Source organism: Dreissena polymorpha, chromosome 15 (genome assembly GCF_020536995.1).
Source record: "Dreissena polymorpha isolate Duluth1 chromosome 15, UMN_Dpol_1.0, whole genome shotgun sequence".
NCBI lineage: Eukaryota > Metazoa > Mollusca > Bivalvia > Myida > Dreissenidae > Dreissena > Dreissena polymorpha.
Window position 1 is genome coordinate 47,371,989 of NC_068369.1, and position 26,249 is coordinate 47,398,237.

Here is a 26,249-nt window from a genome sequence, read left to right on the forward strand (position 1 = left end):
CCGCTCTTTCAGATCTGTGTTAATGCGCGCTAAGCACTGTGGGAAACGGACTATTTCCAGCATGGCGCCCGTAAACATTATGAACACGGAAGTAAAAATAGTAATTAATTATTTTCAAAAACAGGCCTCATTAAACCGGGTCGGGTCAGCTTTGATATATATAAGTATGAAAGAGGTATACATTTAAACAGAGGAAACGTTCTTTAAAACATTCATATCAAGAAAACACAAGAAACGATGCCTTCTTTGAAGTTTAGTTCCAACTTATTAACTAACAAACGCGTTTATTTTTTCCAATAATCGAAAAAAATCACATCTTACTCCATCGGTTAACAACTTGTTTGCATGTTGAAAAATAAAATCTAAATATAATCGTTTAAATATAACCGATCACGCTCTATTTCTCCCCATTGATTGTATCTATCTTTTGACTACCAATATAGTCCGGATGTTAACACGCAGGTGCGCGTGAACTGGTCTATTTAAAAGTGACCGTTTAAACCGTTTTTTAATACAATGCATAATTAATGTTTTGGCCAATCAGAAGTTTCGGCGATATGACGTCATGCGAATTTTTGTCGCGCGGTATTTCCCGCAGTTGTTAACCGCCAATATATACATTAACAAGCATTGACTTTGAACCAGAATTTAGTATTTGAAATGACAACCGAGACTACGAAGATAGCGTTTTTCGGTGACAGTTATGTAGTTCGTTTGGAACGGTGGGGTGTGATTCCAGATGTACGTATATCTGAAGTGTTATATTTAAGAAATAATATTTTTCTATAATGGTTTGTTGTCGAATAACCAACAGTAAGTTGGAATGGTCATTGTCGGCTCGGTTACTACTTACATGTACCCCGGGTACTCTTAAGTATACTTACATGTACCGCGGGTACAGTAAATATATTAAAACGTACCCGGGGATTTTAACACTTAATCGGTCGTTGTCGACTTGTTTTTGTTAATTTAATGTCATGGGTGCATGCGTATACGGGAGCTTACACCGCGTTTAAGTGAGGTTAGTTGGAACTAAACTTCAAAGAAGGCATCGTTTCTTGTGTTTTTTTGATATGAATGTTTTAAAGAACGTTTCGTCTGTTTAAATGTATACCTCTTTCATACTTTTCAAAAATACGAAACCTCAAGCTACATTACAAAAGATGAAACATAACTTGTATTGTTTTAAAGTTCGACATTATATGTGGGGAGCTTCACTTTTTTGCAAGATACATGTACTATTAAGAAGCATAGCGCCCATTTTGGACGGGATATTATGTTCTGATGTTATGTAATCAACGTACCGATTCGGAAACCATTTTAAACTAATTTGCGGGTGCAAACAGCAGCGGACGTGTCAGGTTCAAAATAGATTTTACATCCGGTGATGCTGGTTTTGACACGACGCATATATACATTTATGAATGAAAGGCTTCATGAACGTTGACGTCGCTCTTGGTTACCAAAAAAATTCCCACGCAATGATTTCAACCGTCATTGTTTACAATCAATTAAGTGCACAAGTACCGGAATTGGTATAGCGTTTTTATAATGTGTATGTTCAGCGCCTGTTCCGGGAAAACAGGGCTAAATGTATTTTTTTTCAGCTCTATAATATTTATATCAAATCTCTATAAAAAAAGTCGGTGAACAATAATCCGCTGTTCATTTTTTTAGCCGGATTTTTTTCGAAAAAATCTCGGCTTATAGATTGATGTTGTCGGGCGGGGGGGGGGGCGGGCGGGGGGGGGGGGGGGGGGGGGCGGGCGGGCGGGGTGGCGGCGTGCTCGAAAATGTTAAAAGTTCTTATTTCATGGTATAACTTTGGTATGCTTGGACCTAGAGTCTTCAAACTTGACATGAAGGTTGGCCAGGATTAACAGATGACCACTGGTCATTTCAAGGTCATTCATTTGAAGGTCAAGGTCACTGTGACCTTCAATATAAAAAATGTTAAAGTTGTTATAACTTTGGTATGCTTGGACCTAGAGTCTTGAAACTTGACATGAAGGTTGGCCATAACTAGTTAGTAACCACTGGTCATTTCAAGGTCATTCATTTGAAGGTCAAGGTCACTGTGACCTTGAATGTAAAAATGTTAAAGTTCTTATTTCATGGTATAACTTTGGTATGCTTGGACCTAGAGTCTTCAAACTTGACATGAAGGTTGGCCAGGATTAACAGATGACCACTGGTCATTTCAAGGTCATTCATTTGAAGGTGAAGGTCACTGTGACCTTCAATATAAAAATGTTAAAGTTGTTATAACTTTGGTATGCTTGGACCTAGAGTCTTGAAACTTGACATGAAGGTTGGCCAGAACTAGTAAGTAACCACTGGACATTTCAAGGTCATTCATTTGAAGGTCAAGGTCACTGTGACCTTGAATGTAAAAATGTTAAAGTTGTTATAACTTTGGTATGCTTGGACCTAGAGTCTTGAAACTTGACATGAAGGTTGGCCAGAACTAGTAAGTAACCACTGGACATTTCAAGGTCATTCATTTGAAGGTCAAGGTCACTGTGACCTTGAATGTAAAAATGTTAAAGTTCTTATTTCATGTTATAACTTTGGTATGCTTGTACCTAGAGTCTTCAAACTTGAAATAAAGATTGGCCAGTACTAGAAGATGACCACTGGTCATTTCAATGTCATTCATTTGAAGGTCAAGGTCACTGTGACCTTAAATGTTAAAATGTTAAAATTGTTATAACTTTGGTATGCTTGGACATAGAGTCTTCAAACTTGACATGAAGGTTTGCAAGCACACTTAGATGACCACTGGTCATTTCAAGGTCATTCATTCTAAGGTCAAGGTCACTGTGACCTTGAATGTAAAAATGTTAAAGTTCTTATAACTTTGGTAGGTAAAAATGTTAAAGTTCTTATTCCATGTTATAACTTTGGTATGCTTGTACCTAGAGTCTTCAAACTTGACATAAAGGTTGGCCAGTACTAGAAGATCACCACTGCTCATTTTAATGTCATTCATTTGAAGGTCAAGGTCACTGTGACCTTAAATGTTATTGTTGTTCATGTATATGCATGCATTCAAAACATAACACAAGGTTTGCTCATGCCTTGAAAAGTACTTACATTTCATTTTGACCTTTGAACAATATTTCAGTAATTTAAGTATTGCATTGACAAAAACACGAAAGGTACTTTCCTGTCATTTAAATAAAAAAATCCGGCTTCAATGCGGTCATCTCCGACCGCGGAACTCTTGTTTAAATATTGAGGCGTTGATTAATTATTGTACTAAAACCGAGCATTAATCCGCATATAAAAAACACCGTGCGTAATGCATATTAGTTTGGAGAAATGAAATTATTTTGAAAGAAAGAAATAAGAGATTCAATTCTATATGAGCAAGTCTCGCTGCGCACGATTGCGCTCTTGCTTCTTGTATATATTTGACTGGTATGGATCTTGTCAAATACCTATTGTTTCTGAAAGGAGACAAGTTAGACGTAAATATCAAATTAATTAAAGTTACACGTGTTACATCTCCTTTTGTTTAAGTGATATGAAATAGCCTAAGGGCAGATTTGCTTCATTGTCAGGATCAGAGACATATAATCACTGCATTTTATTACCAATTAAGGGCCAAATTTATACCCCTAGAAAACACAAGATTTCTGTTTGTCCATCTGCTTATCAAATAGATATATCAATACATCAGTGAAAAACTATAGTAACATATGATACACTGAGATAAAGATATTGCCTTTAAGTATCTTCTTATATATTTTAGGCAGTTAATAATAAAGAAGTATTTTTATGCACTCCCAAAAAATTTGTTTGGGGGAGCATATAGTCGCCGCTTTGTCTGTCCGTGTGTCCGTCCGTGCACAATTTTTGTCCGAGCCATTTCTCAGCAACTAATGAACGAAATTCAATTAAACTTTATGGGAAGCTTCACTTCCAAGATGAGATGTGCATATTATCAGCGGGTTCTGGTCGGATGAGTTATGGCCTTTTGAAATTTTCCATTGTACATATAGTGCAATTCTTGTCCAAGCTATTTTTCAGCAACTTATTACGGGAATTCAATGAAACTTTATGCGAAGCTTCACTACCAACAGGAGATGTGCATATTATCAGCCGTTTATGGTCCGATTTTTTTTCACAGAGTTATGGCCCTTTGAAATTTTCTATAAACTTTACATATAGTGCAATTTTTGTCCGGGCTATTTCTCCCCACCTACTGACTGGAATACAATGAAGCTTTATGGGAAGCCCAACTACCTTCAGGAGATGCGCATGTTATTAGTGGGTTCTGGTTAGATGATTTATTTAGAGAGTTATGGCCCTTTGAACTTTTAAAGTTGCTAAACCATCCATCGTATTATTTTGTCCAAAGTTATGCCCCTCAAGACGTTTCCTTTTATCTGAATATATAGTGCAATATTGTGACCAAAAAAACCTTTGGGGAGCATCACCCGTCTCTGACAGTTTCTTGTTTTAACAGCTTTACAGATTTTTTTACAATAAATACCTTAACAAAAATGAATAAAGAATCCACATCTTTTACCGCACTAATTCAACCGTTCCCGCGAAGAATAGATACGAAATGCAAACCTGCTCTTGCCCGGATCCTACAACATTATTTCCAATGTTTTAAAGACACGGGATACCCTGTTAAAATATACGTACATTAAAACTCATCGCGTTAAAATCGTACAAATATTTATTCAGGCAACGAGAATGTACTGTTTTTAATAAAACAATAATCCTATAGTACTTCTCAATAATGGGAAGGTACCACGACGTGGGGATTAGTATAAATGAATAAAAAACATACAATTCCACATTTCTGATCTATTATATGGCTACTCATATATCCAAATCAATATTTCTTCAAATACATACTTACAATAATCCATATGCTATTTCACCATTATCTTGAAAATTAACCATTAATATAAACAAACATAGACTACTTTGAAGCCTTCAACATTTTATAATTAACACCCCTGCAATATAAAATATATAAGAAAACTCACATTATACGAACGATAAATATCACAATATTTCTTTCTCCGAATTTTTTTTCTGGTGGAATACAATTTAAAACTATCAGTATAACCGCATTTAATCAGTGAAATAAGCGATAGAAAAAGGCATTCTAAAAAATACGCCCGCTTACATGAATAAATTAACTCCCTTAAGCATATCGGAATATCAACAAGAAATGTGTTTGTCGGAAACGCTATGTCCCCTTCTGCGCCGCTTTTAAATTTATTTATTTTTACCTTGAAGGATGACCTTGACCTTGAAGGATGACCTTGACCTTGAACTTCCACCACTCAATGTGCAGCTTTATGAGAACGCCGCTTTAAAAGAAAGAACTCGCCCCAAATATATTGGACAACATGCCCCAAGCAAAAGACAACTCGCCCCAATTTTTTTTCTTATATATTTTATCTTGAAATACTTTGTTCATGAAATATTTGTTAAGTTTGATGTATTATATTCGTGATTATTGTATAGAAAATGTAGTTGTATGATGTTATTTTTTCATTACATACAGTAAAACTTTGTAATTAATTAATTGTTCACATACTGGATTACTTTTAGTTATAAAATGTTATGAGCTGTTTTATAATTGTGTTAATTAAAATAAGCACCATTTAGTCTGTTTTGTTTTGAATATGAGCAAATTGTTAAACTTCATTATTGACTTTTGATGAGACAAATTATATGATAGTTACCAGACGACTCGCCCCAAAGCCAACTCGCCCCAAAATCTGAACTACTTGCCCAAAAGTTATTATTATCCATCAGTCCAGTTTTTTTTTACTATTTCAAATTTTGTATTCATGTCGTAATAAAGGACACAATTAAAGTACAAAGACGTGTTCATACACATACTTACTTTACCATATGTGTGCTGTTTTAACTATGTAATAACTATGAATACACAAACTTTACAAACGTTTCGCAATCAGAGACATTATTCCCCCCAAACATGCCTTTCAACTAATGATCTCAATTTCAATAGCATGGGTGAACGATGAAAATGTCTGAAAACCGGACGATGTTCCTGGGGGTCAAGGGACCACCCAGTCCCTGGTCAGGGTACTGGGCATGGGAGTTGGGGAATGGTTCCAGAAATTTAGCCATTACATACCATTTAAAGTAAGGTTAAAGTATTTTTCATGCTACTTCAAAAGACCATCTTCTTATTTTCTCTATTATATTTATAAGAATGTATTGATTAAACAAGAGGGCCTAAAAGGCCCAAAGACGCTCACCTGAGATAACAAGATATTATTGGGACAAATCTTCTGACCAAGTTTCATGAAGAATGGAAAATAAATGTGGCCCCTAGAGTGTTAACAAGGTTTTAGTATAGCCATATAAGGAAAAATGCCCCCCCCCCCCCCGGCAGCCATGTTTTTCAACCAACCGACATATTTTTCAACTCTTTCAAGATATTATTGGGATGAATCTTCTGACCAAGTTTCATGAAGATCAGACAGTAAATGTGGCCTCTACAGTGTTAACAAGATTTTCCTACAGCTATATAAGAAAAAATGCCCCGCCCCTTGGAAGCCATGTTTTTCAATTAAGACAAATCTTTTGACCATATTTTATGAAGATTGGAAATAAATATGGCCTCTAGAGTGTTAACAAGGTTTTAGTATAGCCATATCAGGAAAAATGCCACGCCTCTTTGCAGCCATGTTTTTCAAGCAAACGTAACCATTTACGAACTCATCCAAGATATCAAGACCAATCTTCTGACCAAATTTCATGAAGATTGGACAATAAATGTGGCCTGTATAGAGAGTTAACAAGGCAAATGTTGACGGCGCACAACACACGACAGACAAAAAGTGATTACAAAAGCTCACCATGAGCACCTTGTGCTCAGCTGAGCTAAAAAATTGCATCCATTTTTGTCCAGATGTTATCTTAAAGGGGCCTTTTCACAGATTTTGGCATTTTTTAACTTATTCATTAAATGCTTTATATCGATAAATGTAAACATTGGATTGTAAAAGCTCCAGTAAAAAATCAAGAATAAAATTTAAAAAAGGAAAAGATCATTGCGCTGACCAGGTTTCGAACCAGTGACCCCTGGAGTCCTGCCAGAGTCCTGAAGTAAAAACGCTCTAGCCTACTGAGCTATTCCGCCGAGTACATATACTAGTAGTATTTTATACCTTATATAAGCAATCTTCGTAGTTTCACAAAATTTAACGACAAAAACAGAACTCTCCAAATTATTCAATCGTTTCGCGTTGCAACGCTTTATCATTTTTAGGTTTTAAAATCGTCAAAAGATGCATATAATGGCTATATTAGACCATGGTAAATGTTCAGTATTACTGTTTCCTCACAAATATCAAAACTAAAACGAAAATTTGCGAATCTGAAACAACTTTTTTCAATTTTGTCAATTTACCAAAGCGTGAAAAGATCCCTTTAAATCAATATATAGTATGTTTTAATAATGAATCAACTATGAAGACCGTAACAATAAAGATATAGCGTGTTTTATTTGAAATTAATTCAGAGGAAATGTTAAATCCAAAGTCATGGTAAATGGGTCAAGGTCCCCACGGTTACTACTTCTAAGTACCCAGTGTACTTTGAAGTATACTTCACCGTACAACGATTTTCAAATGATACTTTTGGGAAACCCGGGTATAATAACAGGTACCCCATCTTTCCTAATAAAAAAAGGAAACAAAAATGTTCGTACCCAATTTTTTTTCGTACCCACATTTTTTTCTTACCCAAAATTTTCATACGCACATTATTTCTGTACTTTAACCTCTGCTTACTTATCTTAACTTATATAGTGCGAATTAAAAACTATAAATATAAATTTAACTATTAAAGCTGTTAAAGCCACACACCTTTTTTGGCAAAGTAAATTTAAGAATAAATAAGAAACATATTTTATTTATACCAATTATAATATATCTGGTGGTTACAAGGTATAAATCCGTATTTTTTAGCACTTTAAAATTTAAAAATAAGCGCGTTTGTCGAAATGGACGTATACTGCTAGAAATCCTACTGTAGGTTTTTAAAGTGGTACCGTTTGAAAAGTAATAAATTACTTGCTAACTAGGCTATAGATTTAATGACAATTATGCATTATTGTGCGACCCTGCACTAATTGGAATTTTAAACTGACCCCTGAGTCAAAAGTTATAGGGGTTTTTGGACGGGTCAGAGATTTTCACTCATTTTTGTATGTTCTTTACATTAACTTCTTTATTTCTACTCCGATTTACTTCAAATTGATACTGAACATCTATTATGACAATACTGTCAATCTCAACTATGCATGGCCCCATCACCCCCCCCCCCCCCCTGGGGCACTCCACCCACATAGGCCACACGCACTCAACATTGCCTTTTACTATAATTTCTTCATTTCTACACCGATTCACTTCTAATTGATACTGAACTTTTCTTATGACAATACGGTTAATTTCAACTATGCATGGCCCCCTATTACCAACCCTGGAACGCCCCTGCGTCAAACATGCGGTGTTGGGATACGCGTGGGCCTCTGCCGAGCCATTTCTAGTTGAATTTGCTAATATTTGCATATTTGTAAATTTCATATATGTATCATACAACTTTGACATTTAAAAATCATACCCATTTTGATACTATTACTTTCAAATCTATGTGCATTAATAAACATGCAAATTTCCGATGGGCTGAAGGTACCCTACCTGACGAATGGTATGAGGCCACAATTATACCGATCCTCAAAGCCAATAAACTTAAGACGCCCCAGCCTCATATCGACTGATCTGTTTAACCTCTTCATTCACAAAATGAATGCAAAAAATTATTAAACCGCGACTCTGCGCTTACCTCGAAAAACATAAAAAAATTCAAACTATCAATCTGGATGTAGAGCCCATCACTTATGCGAGGAACAAAGATCTATAGTGCGCCTGGAGCTGACATCAAAAGAGCTCAATATCTCAGCCAATCATAAAACTTGGTTTTGTTTTTCGCGTAGTATTTATCGTTCAGGGTATAACTAAGTTAAACGGGAGTCATGTGTTTAATGTATTATTCAAAATGACATCATCCACTACTAAGATAGCCTTCTGTGCCATCTGTGGTGACAGCTATGTCCCTCGGATAAGACACTGTGGCGGGATCACTGATATGTGTATACTTGAGGAGTTGCTTCCGGTGTTGAATGGTAATGAGCATTAATGGTCTATTTTTCCTTGAAGTTTACTGGCGTATGTAGCTAAAGGGAGAGAGTACATTGCCAGGGACTATTAACTTAGTATGTTAAATTGTTGTCGTGTGTACACCCTCTCAGCACTCACAATCGCTGTAGCCTTGTATATCCGTTTATATCAATATTGTTTTCTTTTGTTTATTAGGTGCCTGGTCGTTTCCGGTTTTTCGGGCAGGGGGGGATGAGGGCCCAGCGGCCTCATCAACAATTGCTTGAAAGGATGTTAAGATGGGAACCAGATGTAGTTATCGTCGTCCTTGGGGGAAACGATATCACTTCAAGGTGCCAGCCACGTGATATTAGTCTGGACATCCTTAAGTTGTGTCGACTGGTGAAGGCCCGAGGTGTTGCAACCGTGGTGGTGGCCGGCATTTGCCAGAGGTGGGCATTTCGCGATAACGCCCTTACATCAGACCGCTTCACGGCCATAGGCAGCGCTATCAATCGTTATGTCAGGAGATATTTTCCGGTATCATTCATGGTTCACGTGCGGGAGGATGTCCACTGGCTTTCAGACGGCGTACATCTAAGTGACGAAGGAATGGCAGAATTTATGGAGAGTCTAAGGCTGAAGTTGGCCAAGATTTTTAAACCTAAGGACTTAGTATTGTAAACAAGGGCTGTTTGTAAAACATGCATGCCCCCCATATGGGCTCTCCGTTGTAGTGACAGCCATTGTGTGAATATGTTTTTTGTCACTGTGACCTTGACCTTTGACCTAGTGACCTGAAAATCAATAGGGGTCATCTGCCAGTCATAATCACTGTACCTATAAAGTTTCATGATCCTAGCCATAAGCGTTCTTGAGTTATCATCGGGAAACCATCTTACTATTTCAGGTCAGCGTGACCTTGACCTTTGATTTAGTGACCTGAAAATTAATAGGGGTCAACTGCGAGTCATGATCAATCTACCTATCAAGTTTCATGATCCTAGGCATAATCGTTCTTGAGTTATCAAACCGAAACCATTTTAGTATTTTGAGTCATCGTGACCTTGACCTTTGATCTAGTGACCTGAAAATCAATAGGGGTCATCTGCGAGTCATGATCAATAAACCTATGAAGTTTCATGATCTTAGGCATAAGCGTTCTTGAGTTATCATCCGGACACCATTTTACTATTTCAGGTCACCGTGACCTTGACCTTTGATATAGTGACCTGAAAATCAAAAGGGGTCAACTGCGAGTCATGATCAATCTACCTATCAAGTTTCATGATCCTAGGCATAAGCGTTCTTGTGTTATCATCGGGAAACCATTTTACTATTTCGGGTCACCTTGACCTAGTGACCTGCAAATCAATAGGGGTAATCTGCGAGTCATGGTCCATGTACCTATGAAGTTTCATGATCCTAGGCCTAAGCGTTCTTGAGTTAACATTCGGAAACCATTTTACTATTTCGGGTCACTGTGACCTTGACCTTTGACCTAGTGACCTGAAAATCAATAGGGGTCATCTGCCAGCCATAATCAATTTACCTACAAAGTTTCATGATCCTAGGCATAAGCGTTCTTGAGTTATCATCTGGAAACTATTTTACTATTTCGGGACACTGTGACCTTGACCTTTGACCTAGTGACCTGAAAATCAATAGGGGTCATCTACGAGTCATGATCAATCTACCTATCAAGTTTCATGATCCTAGGCCTAAGCGTTCTTGAGTTTTCATCCGGAAACCATTTTACTATTTCGGGTCACCGTGACCTTTGACCTAGTGACCTCAAAATCAATAGGGGTCATCTGCGAGTCATGATCAATGTACCTATGAAGTTTCATGATCCTAGCCCCAAGCGTTCTTGAGTTATCATCCGGAAACAACCTGGTGGACGAACCAATCGACAGACAGACCGACATGTGCAAAGCATAAAAAGGGGGGCATAAAAAGAATGCATGTGTGTGCCTCCGAACACAAGTGACACTCGGATTTTTTTGTAGTGCTGTGCCTCCGAACACATGTGACACTCGGAATTTTATTTAAGTGCTGTGCCTCTAAACACAAGTGACACTCGGATTTTTTGTAGTGCTGTGCCTCCGAACACAAGTGACACTCGGATTTTTTTGTAGTGCTGTGCCTCCGAACACATGTGACACTCGGAATTTTGTTAAGTGCTGTGCCTCCGAACACAAGTGACAGTCGGATTTTTTGTAGTGCTGTGCCTCCTAACACAAGTGACACTCGGATTTTTTGTAGTGCTGTGCCTCCGAACACATGTGACACTAGGATTTTTTTTTAAGTGCTGTGCCTCCGAACACACGTGATACTCGGATTTTTTGTAGTGCTGTGCCTCCGAACACAAGTGACACTCGGATTTTTTTGTAGTGCTGTGCCTCCGAACACATGTGACACTCTGAATTTTTTTAAGTGCTGTGCCTCCGAACACAAGTGACACTCGGATTTTTTGTAGTGCTGTGCCTCCTAACACAAGTGACACTCGGATTTTTTGTAGTGCTGTGCCTCTGAACACACGTGACACTAGGATTTTTTTTTAAGTGCTGTGCCTCCGAACACACGTAACACTCGGATTTTTTTTAAGTGCTGTGCCTCCGAACACAAGTGACACTCGGATTTTTAAACTACAAATGGAAGAAAAAGCCCGATAAGGCGATATAAGCCGAACCTAGCAACAATGAATCTAGTGGTGCCCCTTGCAGAGCCCTGAATCCATTTTAGGGAAAGAGGCTCGCTACCCTCATGAGGGGAATTTTTTGCAGCGTTTCGCTTTTGGGGGGGGATTTTTTTACTTTTACTCTCATTATTACATTTTAGGGGGAATTTTTCCCCCAAAAGGGGAAAAAAGTATACTTTTCAGTTGGGGGACTGCGGCTGAAATTCGGCCACAGATTTGAAAGATTGAGGGCCCTGCGTTGATACCCCTGCCACTGAGCAGCTAATACGAGTTATAACTAGAATTGAATGCGTCGATTCGATTACGATACCAACCCTACTTAATTCAATTTAATTCTTTAATATATAGACATAGATACGTAGAGTGCGCTGTACTCTGACTATTTGATACGGGAAGGTAAATGTTTTATCTTAACCTAAAATAACGACGCGCGATATTGGTTACTTATTACTTTAGTCATCCAATCAATAAGCGCATTACGGTCTACTTTCCGACAAAGAGTCAAAATGGCTGAAAAAGTTGTGGCCGACAAATTGAAACAAGGGCTGTTTGTAAAACATGCATGCCCCCTATATGGGCTCTCCATTGTAGTGACAGCCATTGTGTGAATATGTTTTTTGTCACTGTGACTTTGACCTACTGACCTGAAAATCAAAAGGGGGTCATCTGCCAGTCATGATCAATATACCTATCAAGTTTTATGATCCTAGCCATAAGTGTTCTTGAGTTATCATCCGGAAACCATTTTACTATTTCGGGTCACCCTGACCTTGACCTTTGACCTAGTGACCTGAAAATCAATAGGGGTCATCTGCAAGTCATTATAAATCTACCTATTAAGTTTCATGATCCTAGGCATAAGCGTTCTTCAGTTATCATACAGAAACCATTTTACTATTCAGTGTCACCATGAACTTGACCTTTGACCTCAAAATCGATAGGGGTCATCTGCGAGTCATGATCAATGTACCTATGAAGTTTCATGATCCTAGGCAAAAGTGTTTTTGAGTTATCATCCTGAAACCATTTTACTATTTCGGGTCACCATGACCTTGACCTTTGACCTAGTGACCTCAAAATCAATTGGGCAGTGCTCCAGCCAGGCCTAAATCGAAGGGCGCCGCGCCCTGCCCTCCCGAACCTCCGCCCTGCCCCCCCGAACCTCCGCCCTGCCCCCCCCCCCCCCTTAAAAAAAAAAAAAAAATATATTTTTTTTTTTTTTTTTTACATATGATAAGTCATAAATCTCTTATTACATTGTAATTAGTTTAATCCTCTTTGTAGCCATTATATTTAAATGGCTTAATAATAATGGGAATAATACAATTATTTATAACATATAAATTAACATGCAATAAGAAGCATTCCAGAAACACCCGCGCGCTCGAACGTGCCCTTTTTACAAAATACTGCGTGTCAAAAGTGCCCTTTTGACAAAATACTGCGCGTGGAAAGTGCCCTTTTGACAAAAAAGCCCCCCTGCCCTTTTCAAATCCTAGCTGGAGCACTGATTGGGTCATCTGCAAGTCATGATCAATGCACCTATGAAGTTTCATGATCGTAGCCATTAGCATTCTTGAGTTATCATCCGGAAACCATTTTACTATTCCAGGTCACCGTGACCTTGGCCTTTAATAAAGTGATCTGAAAATCAGTAGGGGTCAACTGCGAGTCATGATCAATCTACCTATCAAGTTTCATGATCCTAGGCATAAGCGTTCTTGAGTTATCATCCGAAACCATTTTACTTTTTTGGGTCACCTTGACCTAGTGACCTGAAAATCAAAAGGGGTCATCTGCGAGTCATTATCAATGTACCTATGAAGTTTTATGATTCTAGGCATAAGCATTCTTGAACTATCATCCGGAAACCATTTTACTATTTCGGGTCACCGTGACCTTGACCTTTGACCTAGTGACCTGAAAATCAATAGGGGTGATCTGTCAGCCAGTATCAATCTACCAACGAAGTTTCATGTTCTTAGACATAAGCGTTCTTGAGTTATCATCCGGAAACCATTTTACTATTTCTGGTCACTGTGACCTTGACCTTTGACCTAGTGACCTGAAAATCAATAGGGGTCATCTGCGAGTCATGATCAATTTACCTATTAAGTTTCATGATCCTAGGCCTAAGCGTTCTTGAGTTATCATCCGGAAACCATTTTACTATTTCGGGTCACCTTGACCTTTGACCTAGTGACCTGAAAATCAATGGGGGTCATCTGCAAGTCATGATCAAATTACCTATGAAGTTTCATGATCCTAGGACCAAGCGTTCTTGAATATCGTCCGGAAAACACCTGGTGGACGGACCGACAGACCGACATGTGCAAAGCAATATACCCCTCTTCTTCGAAGGGGGGCATAATTATCAGATGGCGTTATGAAACTAAAATCAAAAGTGTGGCAGTATTTAGTGACTTGGGATGGTAGCCCTCCCGATAAAATAACGTATTAACTGTGCTTAACGGACCTGATTTACTCTCTTTTTTAGCTTATCTGTCACAAAGTCACATGGTGAGCTTATGTGATTGTGTGTTGTCCGGCGTCCGTGTGTGCGTCTCAACAATTTGTGTAAACAGTAGAGGTCACAGTTTCAATCCAATCTTTATAAAATTTGGTCAAAATGTTTATCTTGATGAAATCTGGGTTGGGATTGTTTTTGGGTCAACTGGTCAAAAACAAGGTCACTAGATCAAAAACTAAGTAACTAGGTCAAATAATAGAAAAACCTTGTATATACAATAGAGGTCACAGTTTTCATCAAATATGTATGAAATCAAGTCAGAATGTTATCTTGATGAAATCTGGGTTGGAATTGTATTTGGTCAGAGTTTTCATCCAATCTTTATGAAATTTAACCGGAATGTTTATCTTGATAAAATCTGGATTGGTGTTTTATATAGTTCAAATAGGGTTAAAAACTAGGTCACTAGGTCAAATCAACAACGACCGTAAAGACACCCCCGAACTTAAAGTTTCGGTTCGAGGGTGGGGAGGTGGCGATGTGTCACTCCTTAATGTGGCTTCCTGTGAACGCTTTGTTCTCAGGGAACGGTTCAAAGCCCGTGTAAACACAGATGGGGGAGAACACAATTTATGTGAGTAGGAACATAAACATACTAATGAAACATTCCCAATCGATGTTTAAATTTAGCATTTGTTATGCGTTATTTTGCCATTTACAGGCGACTTTTCACCCAAGAAAAAAACATTGCAGTCAGCGCAACGGGTAAAAGGCCTGGTAAATGGCCCAAATATCAGCCACAGCGTAGTTCATTTCCCTGTTCTTGTTGTTAACTTTTATTTTATTTTTTATTGAAATATATGTATTATACATAATATGTTTTTTACACATTTTATATAAATGCATAAATAGTTAAAAAAAATGTATAATCTCGCTTTAAAATTCTTATTGTTGTTAGTTTCAAAGTTATTTAGCATTTAAAGTTGTTCTGTTGTCTCAAGTTGATGGTGTTTCTTCAATTGATGAGTCCCGGAAACACACGTTCTACTTGACTGAAACAAATAAGATTGAAAACAAGCAATAAAAACATCAATTCCAAATAAACAATATAATTTTTTTTTAACAAAACGGTATTTGTGTGATAAAACTAACACGTTGACACATTAAATAAACATGAAATTAACTGTAATATTTTCCATTTGCTTGTTTGCATCATAAAATCGTATAACAATTTGTATTTCGGTGTTTAATTGCCCCTTCGATTTGCATAATCCGATTATCTCGTTTTTATCAGGTATTGTTCAGACTTAACTAACAACATGGTGTCATAAAGCACACTGGGGTACGGGGATGTAGTACCCTGAAAAAATTATTATGCACAATTTTTCGTACCAATTTTGTTTCGTACACAAAATTTTAATACCATTATTTTTTTCGTACCCACAATATTCTTACCCATTTTTTTTTCATACCCAAATTTTTGTTGTGCCGCATTTTTTTTTACATAATTTGTTCTTACCCAAAAATTACGTACATGTATGTTTTCGTAACCCAATTTTTTTTAATCCATATTTTTCTTATCAAAATCATTTTATTTTTTTTTGTACGCAATTTTTTATTATTTTTTCGTACCCATATGTGAAAAATTTGGGTACGAAAATTTTGGGTATGAACAAAAATGTGGGTACTAAACTTTTGGGTATGAAAAAATTAGTATACTTCAAAGTTCCCGGGGTAAGGGGAAGTTGTACCCGATGGGACGTTGACCCATTCAGCATTCCTTATGGTCCGCAAATCTTTGCAGTATAGTCAGCTTATCTTTTCTGTATGGTTTGGGTCATTGTGTATGAATGTTCAAGTATTTTATTTTTACTAGTACATCAAACTGCCTAAAGAAGTGGTGTAAAATAACAGTATTCAAATCTGAAATTATGCCATATTTTTGTATTACTCTGTTAGTAACAAGAGGGTCATGGGCCCCAGGCGCTCACCCTTAGGAAACCTGTGACTCAGACCAATATACGAGTCTCTAGGCTACCCAGCAAGCAATGGTATAATTCGCAAAGTTGCTTGGTTCACCCACACTCAAAAGGCATCCAATATCACAGATACTTCCAATGGTATATGGTCTCTAATTGCTGCAACGTATTAAACGTTGTGATTGGTTCGGCAACCGAACGCAGACTGCCTGAACACAACAGCTTCAATTAGTACTTGTAGTATAATGCGACTATATTCTGTAATACATATTGTGCACCTTCTTAACAGTCTTGTATTATTATATCATTTAACTTATAATGTACATGAAAATGCAATGTTCAATTCAAAATGCACACACTATTTGCATGGAATTAACCAAAAAGTCAAATATTAGAAAACGGGAATCGTACTTTCCTTTTAATGTAAATACTAGGAATGAACTCAAAGAATAATGAACCTAAAGGATAAAATACCGGCCAAAATCGTCACATTCTGACCAAATTTCATAAAGATTTGCGAATAAATGTTTTAATAAGTGCCTTAACAAGGATTCACTATAGACGTATAAGAAAACTGCCCCCCACCTGGCATCCATGTTTTTCAAGGAACTGAAACAGTTTATTCAAATTCAGCCAAGGCATCATTAGAACAAATGACCTTACACTGTTTCTTGAAGGATGGAAAGTAAATGTGATTTCTAAAGTGGTAACAAGATTTTACTATTGCCATTTAAGGGCAACTGCCCTGCCCGCAACAGCCATGGTTTTAAACTGACAAAACCATTTTTTAACTCAACCCAGACATCATTTAAATAAATTTTCTGGCTGAGTGTAATTTAGATTTGACTCTAAATAAGACTTCTAGACTAGAGTGTAAACAAGGTGTAATTGAAGCCATATAAAAGAACTGCTCTGCCCACTTGCGCTCTATTGGTCATTGTCGGCTCGGGTACTTCTTTCATGTACCCCGGGTACATGTTAGTATACTTAGATGTACCCCGGGTACGGTAAAAATACTAAAACGTACCCAGCCGACATAAGACTGCACCCGAATTTTATTCTCGCCCCAAATCCGATGTCGTAAAACGCGCTACCGATTACCGTAATTACGAAACAAATTTAATTTCTTAATGGATCAACATGTTTTGTGAGTATGAGTTTCGATAATATAGAGGCCATTTAACAGAAAATTGACATAAATATTAAAATAATTAATTTTTATTTAAAAAAGCAGACAACGACCAATTATCGTTAACATTTCCGGGTACGTTTAAATATATCTACTGTACCCAGGGAATATGTAAGTATGCTTAAGCGTACCCGGGGTACACGTAAGTAGTACATGAGCCGACAATGACCAATCAAGCCCCACTTGCGGCAATGTTTTTCAACAGACCAGCTGAGATATTTTTGCGAACAAGGTTGACATAATTATCGTTTTTATTTATAATCATGCACTATATCAAATATAATTTTACTAACTATGTCTGAATAACACAAAAGCATGAAAGGAAATGCATTTTTAGAACGATTATATTATTGTTATTATTTGTCTTTACTTAAAACGAACGCAGGAGTGGAACACAAATCAAATCTAAAGTCTAATCAAAATTTATTTATTGTCTGTATGAGAATAACATGTAATAACATAAGCTATGTATAGCTTTTGACTGACCGACACAATATACCAGCTTGGTATGTGGTTACCACAAAAATCTCTACTTGTCACATCTTTGTGACCATTTTTTAGATGAAAAATTCTCAAATATTGAAATTCTTTTAGAATAAATCAAATTTAATGAACGAACACAAATATGGATGAAAACAAACAGCAAATATATTGACTTTATGTACGCATTATATAGTAACAGACTTGAACATTTATGCTTGTAAAATCTTGTCTTGTTACACATTAAATAAATTCTCTTGATAAATGTAATTTTTTTTTAATTTAATTATTTACACCAATTTTGACACTCTTTGTTTCAGTGGTTTTAACCTGGTGTTTAATTGCACCTTTGTTCATCACAAAAAGATGATCTCTTTATGATTGGATACTGTCCAAACAATAACAAAGAAAACATGGTGTCATAAATCAAAGGACCCATTCTTGGGTGCCTGCATAAAGCACATGTGGCATACCAGTGTCTAGTCATTAAACACGATTTATGATACCTCGATTCGTGTCATCTCTTGGCATATTGAGCGATCATCTAAGCCAAATTGTAAAGCCAAAATACGTAACAGTTGCTTCAATAGAATATTTTAACATACTTGTCTTTAAAAAAATGGATAAACAGGAGCTAGTGTATATATAGTAGCCAGTTTATTCATAATGATACAGTGTCTAATAACTATAAATAAAAGATATGTTGCAATTTCACTACTACACAATTAACGTATTTAAAGAGTACCCGCAAATGGAAACTCGGCTATTACGTGTTAAGATTGTACGTTTAGTCGTTACTTAAGTGTACGAGACGCCATCATGAAAACAAGCAAACAACAAAAGGGTAATACTTGCGTAAAATACATTCCTATACAGATTTTTTTTATCATAGAATGCTAGAATGTTATCACTCCTTATCACTAGTAAAGAGATTTCAATATACACCCAAAGACAGCTCAATCTGCATAATATGCAGAACCCTTAGCTTGCATTATGTTAAATAATATAAACCACTTACCTTGTATTAAGTTGGCAATTTGTGGTCTGGTGGAGAAACTTTTAATACTGATTTCTGTTGAGTTGCACTGGCTGAACCAAAAGAATTATGTAGTCGTTTCTAAATAATCACGAAACAACATACTAATGCATATGTTTGCCAGTTACTGAGTTTGTGCACTTCCATTCATTATATTATCGGCCTTGGCAAACAGCGTAGACTCAGATGAGACGCCGTGTGATGTCTGCTATTTCGTTACGCTAAAGATTTCCATATCCACGGGTGTTTTTATGTCAAATGTTATGGTTTTTCAATAGATCGTATACTTATCTACAAAACAGCGAATTAGCGTTCACTTTACATCATCTATGTTATTTTGTTAATACTTTCTCGCGTTCTTTTCGAACCTGTATTGACAGCCATTGGTCGACGCCGTCTGCTATTTCCAACGATGAAGATTTCCATATCCACTGGCGTTTTTTTTATGTCAAATGTTAGTGTTTTCCAATTGATCGTATACTTATCTACAAAACGGATAAGTAGCGTTCACTTTACATCGTTTGTGATGATGTTATTTTGTAAATACTTTTTAAGCGTCTTTCTGTCGAAGTCGGCCATTTTGACGTTTTGACGTGTGTGAAAAAATACCGACATTCCCGCAATTACCAAAATCCCCAGGAATCCCCGAGATCCCACGAAATCCCCATTAATATTGATTATTTATCGAAAAACTGCGTATTTTAATATAGATTGTTGCGAAATACACTGAAATCACTGATGAAACATTGTTTTTATCAAAGTTTGATTTCGGGGATTTCGGTAGGGATTTCGGTATATCCACATACCGCATTTTGTAATTCCGGTTTTGTCAAACTTGCGAAACTTTTTCGTGATTTAATCAAAAACTAGATTTTTCCCAGGTATAACGCCTACGCCAACAGGTAGATCGCATTCTGGTCCATTTACATGTCAAATTTCAGCAAAAGTTGCCAACCAGTTTTCAAGCGCCTCAAATCGCGACTATATGCCTCAACTTAATGAAACTTAGCCCCCTTTATCATTCGTTCGAATGAACGTCATCAATGATGACGTCCAATACATCACTCATTCCATACTAGAGTTGCGACACCTTAAGGGTTTCGCGGGATGGAATGAGTGGGAACTAAAAAAATGTGGGTTCGAAAATATTGGGTAAGAAAATGCGGGAACACACATTTTTGGTACTAAACAAATGTGGGTACGAAAACTTTGGTTACGAAAAAAAATGTGGGTACGAAAATTGTGGGTACAATGGGTCAATGTTAAGGTTTTAGCATGGCGGACGCCAGAAGGCGAAAAGACATGACACATACGATGAGCTGGCTATGAGAATACCTCAGGTATTGTCCGAAAACAGCCGAGCTCATATGCATAAGTCAGTGAGTAATACTCATTAAAAGCTAGGCACGGCGTATAAAATCAGAACCACTGGGCCGAATCTGCTGAAACTTGGCCGCATTATAGATTATGGTCCAAACAAGCTACAGAATGTGCGCTTTTGGACCTGACAGCGTAAAACATTAACCAATAATGAACAGCACAAAATGGGTCATTTTGAACAAAAAAATGTAAACTTTAAGTGGCATTTAATGACTTTTAGACATCAGAAAGTTTCAAATTTTTGATATTCTGCACACTTCGACTTGTTTTTTTTTTAAAATTTAGAAACAGTTATGCTTGGGATGTCTATAAACCCTGTTATTGAATGTCAAATTTGGCAAAAAATTACAATACAATCCCAAAAATGGTTAAGCAGCAATTCCCCTTTAACATTATTCCTTATATTTAATTGAATTCTTTAAATAGATAACTGTGTATATTTAATCATAATGGGCTCTGTATATCACACATGATAGGCCACTGCTGGGGCTTGAACCCAGAACTCATCTCACATTGTAAGATGCGTTTTTCAATTAAACTACAATGACTGTATCGTGTGAAGTGGAGCCAGCATACACCCACATAAGTGAAAAAATCATTCCGTCCATATATTTGTCGTGGGTGTTTTCTGACACATGTTGCATAACTGTTTGCAACAAAAGATGTATACATAGATACATAAATGGGGGAAAAAAACGTCTTTTTTAATTTTTGTTTCACATATAAACATTTCCTAGCAATGATTAATAATTATATCATGTTGAAATCATTTATAGACCAAATATTACTGAAACTGCAAAAAAGTATAAGATGGATAGATATAATGTATCATTCTATCTAGTACAATGAACAAATGTTCTTCCGATGCCATTTTCACTAAGGTATTGGTATTGAATCCTGATGTACTACTAAAAATGTATGTCGGTTAGCAATAATAATTCAACAAATCCTCATATTCAAGCTGGGTCATCACTAAGTGGAATTATTTGTGGACATATAACAGAAAAATGCATTTCATGCCTCTATATTGCTTTAACAGGAATCCCAGCTTTTTGTATGAACAAAATTCCCTGATTTTTCCCTGATGGAAAATAAAACTTCCAGGATCATGATTTTGACCTATTTCTTGTTTTAGACACCCTGAATAAATAGCAGTTGCAGACATAACTAAGCTACACGTATACTACAAAGTCACGATAGATATGCAGAGGAAATGATTTGCTGTTTAAATTGTATGGACTTCTCGACACAAGTCGGGAAAGTCTGACCAAACAAAATTCCCTGATTTTTCCCTGATTTCACAAACTTTCCAAATTCCCTGACTGGAAAAAAAGAGTCTTTTTCCAGTTTTCCCTGATTTCCAGGTTGGCTGGGAACCATGTTTAACTTTGATAAAATGTTCTTTAGATGCCATGTGTATTAATTTATATGTCTTTTTTTCTGAGATATTAATGAAAATGCCTGTGGGTATGTGGCGAATACTAGTATTAAAAAAATCTGCAACTTGATATATGGTGTTAACACGGTAAAATTGTATGAGCCCAAATTATAATAGATGAATGCGTATTATGCTTCTATGCTTATACTATGAGGACATGTTCATACAATGCCATTTTTATTAATATAGATGCCAAATTTAATGAAACAGACTTGAAAATGTGTGTTGCCAGATACCAAGTAAGAAAAAAATCAGCATTTTTATGTAGGGCTTTCACACAGTAAAATTGTTTGTGCCCAAATAATCATAGATGAATGCATATTAGGCTTCAATGTTGCTTATACTTTGACTACTGGTTCATACGATGCCATTTTTATAAATATCTATGCCAAATTTAATGAAATAGACTTGAAAATGTGTGTCGCCAGGTACCAAGTAAGAACAAAATCAGCATTTTTATGTAGGGTCTTCATACGGTAAAATTATTTGTGCCCAAATAATAATAGATGAATGTATATTAGGCTTCAATGTTGCTTATATACTATGACGACATGTTCATACGATGCCATTTTTGTTAATATATATGCCAAATGTAATGAAATAGACTTGAAAATGTGTGTCGCAAGATACCACGTAAGAAAAAAATCCGCATTTTTATGTAGGGTCTTCACACTGTAAAACAGTTTTATACGTGGACATAGCATTTTCATGGAGCCCGTAAAGAAAGGGAGTTAATTGTGTAATTTGTGCTGATCAGAAACTTATAACAGTCGTCTCCCTTGAAATATTTGCACTTTATGAGACACCACAAACCATGGCGTCTCATCAGGATCCAAACTGTATTCTAAATCGTCACACTAAGCCCTCATAAGTTATTCATTGTATATGCACTATATAAAACAACCATATAATATATCTAATATATCCAGACACACGTATTATACCCAAATATTAGAAATACACAATTTTATAACAGTAAAAAACAATGGTATTTCACAAACAATTGCAGTCGTTAATAAATGCAGAAAAGCATCATCTACACGTTTCATACGGTATTCAGTTTATATGCAAACGCATTTAAATATATTTACCTCGATACTCGACCAAGCTGTTGAAAAATTATATTAATTAGAACGAGAACAAGTAAGATTAATGTGTTGTTTTCACATTTCTTTAAATGGCTGCCAATACCGCATGTAATAAAACAATCGAAGCGCATGCGCATAATATATGTTACACTCCACTAAACTAGTTGCAGCAAAGACATTCACAGGCGTTCATGTCACTTATATTCATGATATTTCCATATGCGAGTGTGATTGTAAACACAAGTTTCTGAAAACAGTGCGAAAAGGGGCATTACGCAAAGCCAATAAATCTGCGCAGATTTTTGTCAATATTGACAATAAACTGCATGTTTTCTTACCGTTAGTAATCCGACAGTCCGTTGGTCACATTGTGCATTAGTCCGTTTAAGTTATTATTGCCTTACACTTTTCAATATAAATTTATGAACTTTAAACAAAATAAGTAACTAACTAAGTAACTATTTAACTGACTAACACGCGCGTTTTTTTCCCAATATCCGAGACATTTTACTTTCGCACCTTGCCCTCAATGTCTGGCTTTTAAAGTTTACCGCCTTTTTGCGAATACAATGACGTTTACATATGAATTGCCCAATGAAAATTTCGGCGGGATGACGTCAGGCGCCAAAACTGGCGCGTGGTTTTTCCCGGTATAGACCCAGTGTGTCAACGCTGTAAATGCATTGTGGGAAACGGACTATTTCCAGCATGGCGCCCGTAAAGATTATGAACACGGAAGTAAAAATAGTAATAAATTATTATCAAAAACAGGCCTCATCAAACCGGGTCAGCCATGATATATTCTTGGATGCAGTTTGTGCTTCAAAAGGAGCTACTTTTCATGCCAGCCTATCGATGTAATATTCACTAAACACGTTGCAATGACTGTTATCTTCGAAATAATAAATAAATATTTACAATGTAATACCTGCATTAAAACGACTTCTTTTACATGCCGGCTACTATTCCCAAATACATCAAGTTAAATGTCACAAATGCTTTTGTTTTACCGCATAGTTGCTGCCCATATAACTGGCTACTCAATTTTTTTGGAAAACACTGAATTATGCGTGACAAACACAACATTAAAATACATTAATATCCAAAGATTCAAATAATTTCCCACGAGATAAGTCAAAAATTGCATAATCAATTGAATGAAAAATTAAAGTAAAAAAGCCAGATTTTACATAAATTTCAGGTTAATAAACACAAGGTTAAGGTAGTTGGTGAGATATAATCATTATACAGTTAGTAAGGCTTCATTGGTCATTGTTGGCACAGTACTTACATGCACCTCAGGTACTCTTAAGTATACTTACATGTACCCTGGGTACGATAAATATACTAAAACGTAACTGAGAATTTTAATGCTAAATCAGTTGTTGTCGGCTAATTTGTAAAAATTAATTATGTTCACATTTAGGTCAATTTTCCTTTTAACAGCCTTTATATTATAGACATGCATACTCAACTAGAAATGGTGCGGCAGAGGCCGACGCGTATCCCCACGCCGCATGTTTGACCCAGGGGCACCCCAGGGTTGGTAATGTGGCCATGCATAGTTGAGATTGACCGTATTGTCATAAGAGAAGTTCATTATCAATTAGAAGTGAACTGGTGTAGAATTGAAGAAATTATAGTAAAAGGCAATTTTGGATGGGCGTGGCCTATGTGGGCGGGTTGCCCCAGGGTTGGTAATGGGGCCATACATAGTTGAGATTGATCGTATTGTCATAAGAGAGGTTCAGTATCAATTTGAAGTAAATCGGTGTAGAAATGAAGAAATTATAGTAAAAGGCAATTTTTGGTGGGTGTGGCCTATGTGGGCGGGGCGCTCCAGGGTTGATAATGGGGCCGAGGTTCCGTATCAATTTGAAGTGAATCGTTGTAGAAATGAAGAAATTATAGTAAAAGGCATTTTTGGGTTGGCGTGGCCTATGTGGGTGGGGTTCCCCAGGGTTGGTAATGGGGCCCATGCATATCTGAGGTTGATAGTTTTGTCATAAGAAAGGTTCAGTATCAATTTGAAGTGAATCGGTGTAGAAATTAAGAAATTATAGTAAAACTGCAATTTTTAGTGGGAGTGGCCTATGTGGGCGGGGCCCCCAGGGTTGGTAATGGGGCCATGCATAGTTGAGATTTACCGTATTGTCATAAGAGAGGTTTGGTATCAATTTGAAGACAATCAGTGTAGAAATGAAGAAATTATAGTAAAATAACCTAAAAAATGAGTAAAAATCTCTGACCCGGCCCGGGCCCAACCACATAACTTTTGACCCAGGGGTCAGATCAAAATTCCAAATAGTGCAGGGTCGCACATATGCTCATAGCTACCATGTGTGTAAGTTTCAAGGTTCTAGTGCATATAGTGTAGGAGGAGATAGTGGCCAGGCCAGGACGGACGGACGGCGGAGATACCCACAATATGATCAATATCCCCACGCTTTTCAAAAAGTGTGGGGATAAAAAGCAACATGATGCAGAAATTTTAAAATAGAAGTTTGTTTAAGGTAAACAATATCGTTTAACGGTAATCAGTAGCGTATCGGATTTTGGGAGGATATACAACTCAGGTACAGTCTAATATCACCGGGTACGTTTAAGTATATACTCCGTACCCGGGGTACATGTAAGTATACTACCCAGGGTACATGTAAGTAGTACCCGAGCCAACAATGACCAATCGAGCCTTAGTAAGTGAGTGATGGTGTATGAGATATACACCCTCAGTAATTTCATACCATACAAGACTGAGCTTTGCTGTTTGATCAGTTTCATCTTTTCTTTAATATCACGGGTTAGAGAAAAAAAACTCTATCATGATAAAAAACAATGTAAATAGAGGGACAAATGCTTACTTCCCATTCATTGTAGATTTAATGATTAATTTGTCCAGTGTGAGTCTTTGCATATAGTATACTGTTAATTTGTTTAACAGTTTAAACACAAGAGTTGTCGTTAAATTAGGACCTCTGTCACACAATATCATAATAAAAAAAATGATAATAATTATAGGCATATGAAATGGCCGTAAATAACTTTAAATAAAAAATAATTACGATTTCTTTAAACTGAATTTTTTTTATAATAGACTTGTTTTTTTACCTCAATTATTCAGCATTATAGATATAGAGAATATTATGTGAGTTTTGGATCAAGTTTATCATGCGAGGCTTAGAACCGATGAAGCGCGAGGCTTGCCGCTAACATGGTTCGTGCCGAGCATGATAAACTTGATCTTTATCCAGTTTATCCACATAATTTTCTATTTATCCTTTTTTGTGGTCATTTATCGTTCAAAAAAAGTATAAATACTTT

The 26,249-nt window shown here is 36.7% G+C and overlaps 2 protein-coding genes across 2 annotated transcripts in view; both read left to right on the forward strand.

Moving 5' to 3' along the window:
• Positions 1-26,249, forward strand: part of LOC127861288 (uncharacterized) — a 188,839-nt gene that overhangs the window by 99,024 nt on the left and 63,566 nt on the right. The gene's annotated exons all lie outside the window — the stretch shown is intronic.
• Positions 55-12,231, forward strand: LOC127861292 (uncharacterized). The gene is made up of 2 exons (XM_052399742.1): positions 55-91; positions 9,384-12,231. The coding sequence occupies exons 1-2, from the start codon at positions 62-64 to the stop codon at positions 9,849-9,851; spliced, it is 498 nt and encodes a 165-aa protein (XP_052255702.1). The 5' UTR covers positions 55-61; the 3' UTR covers positions 9,852-12,231.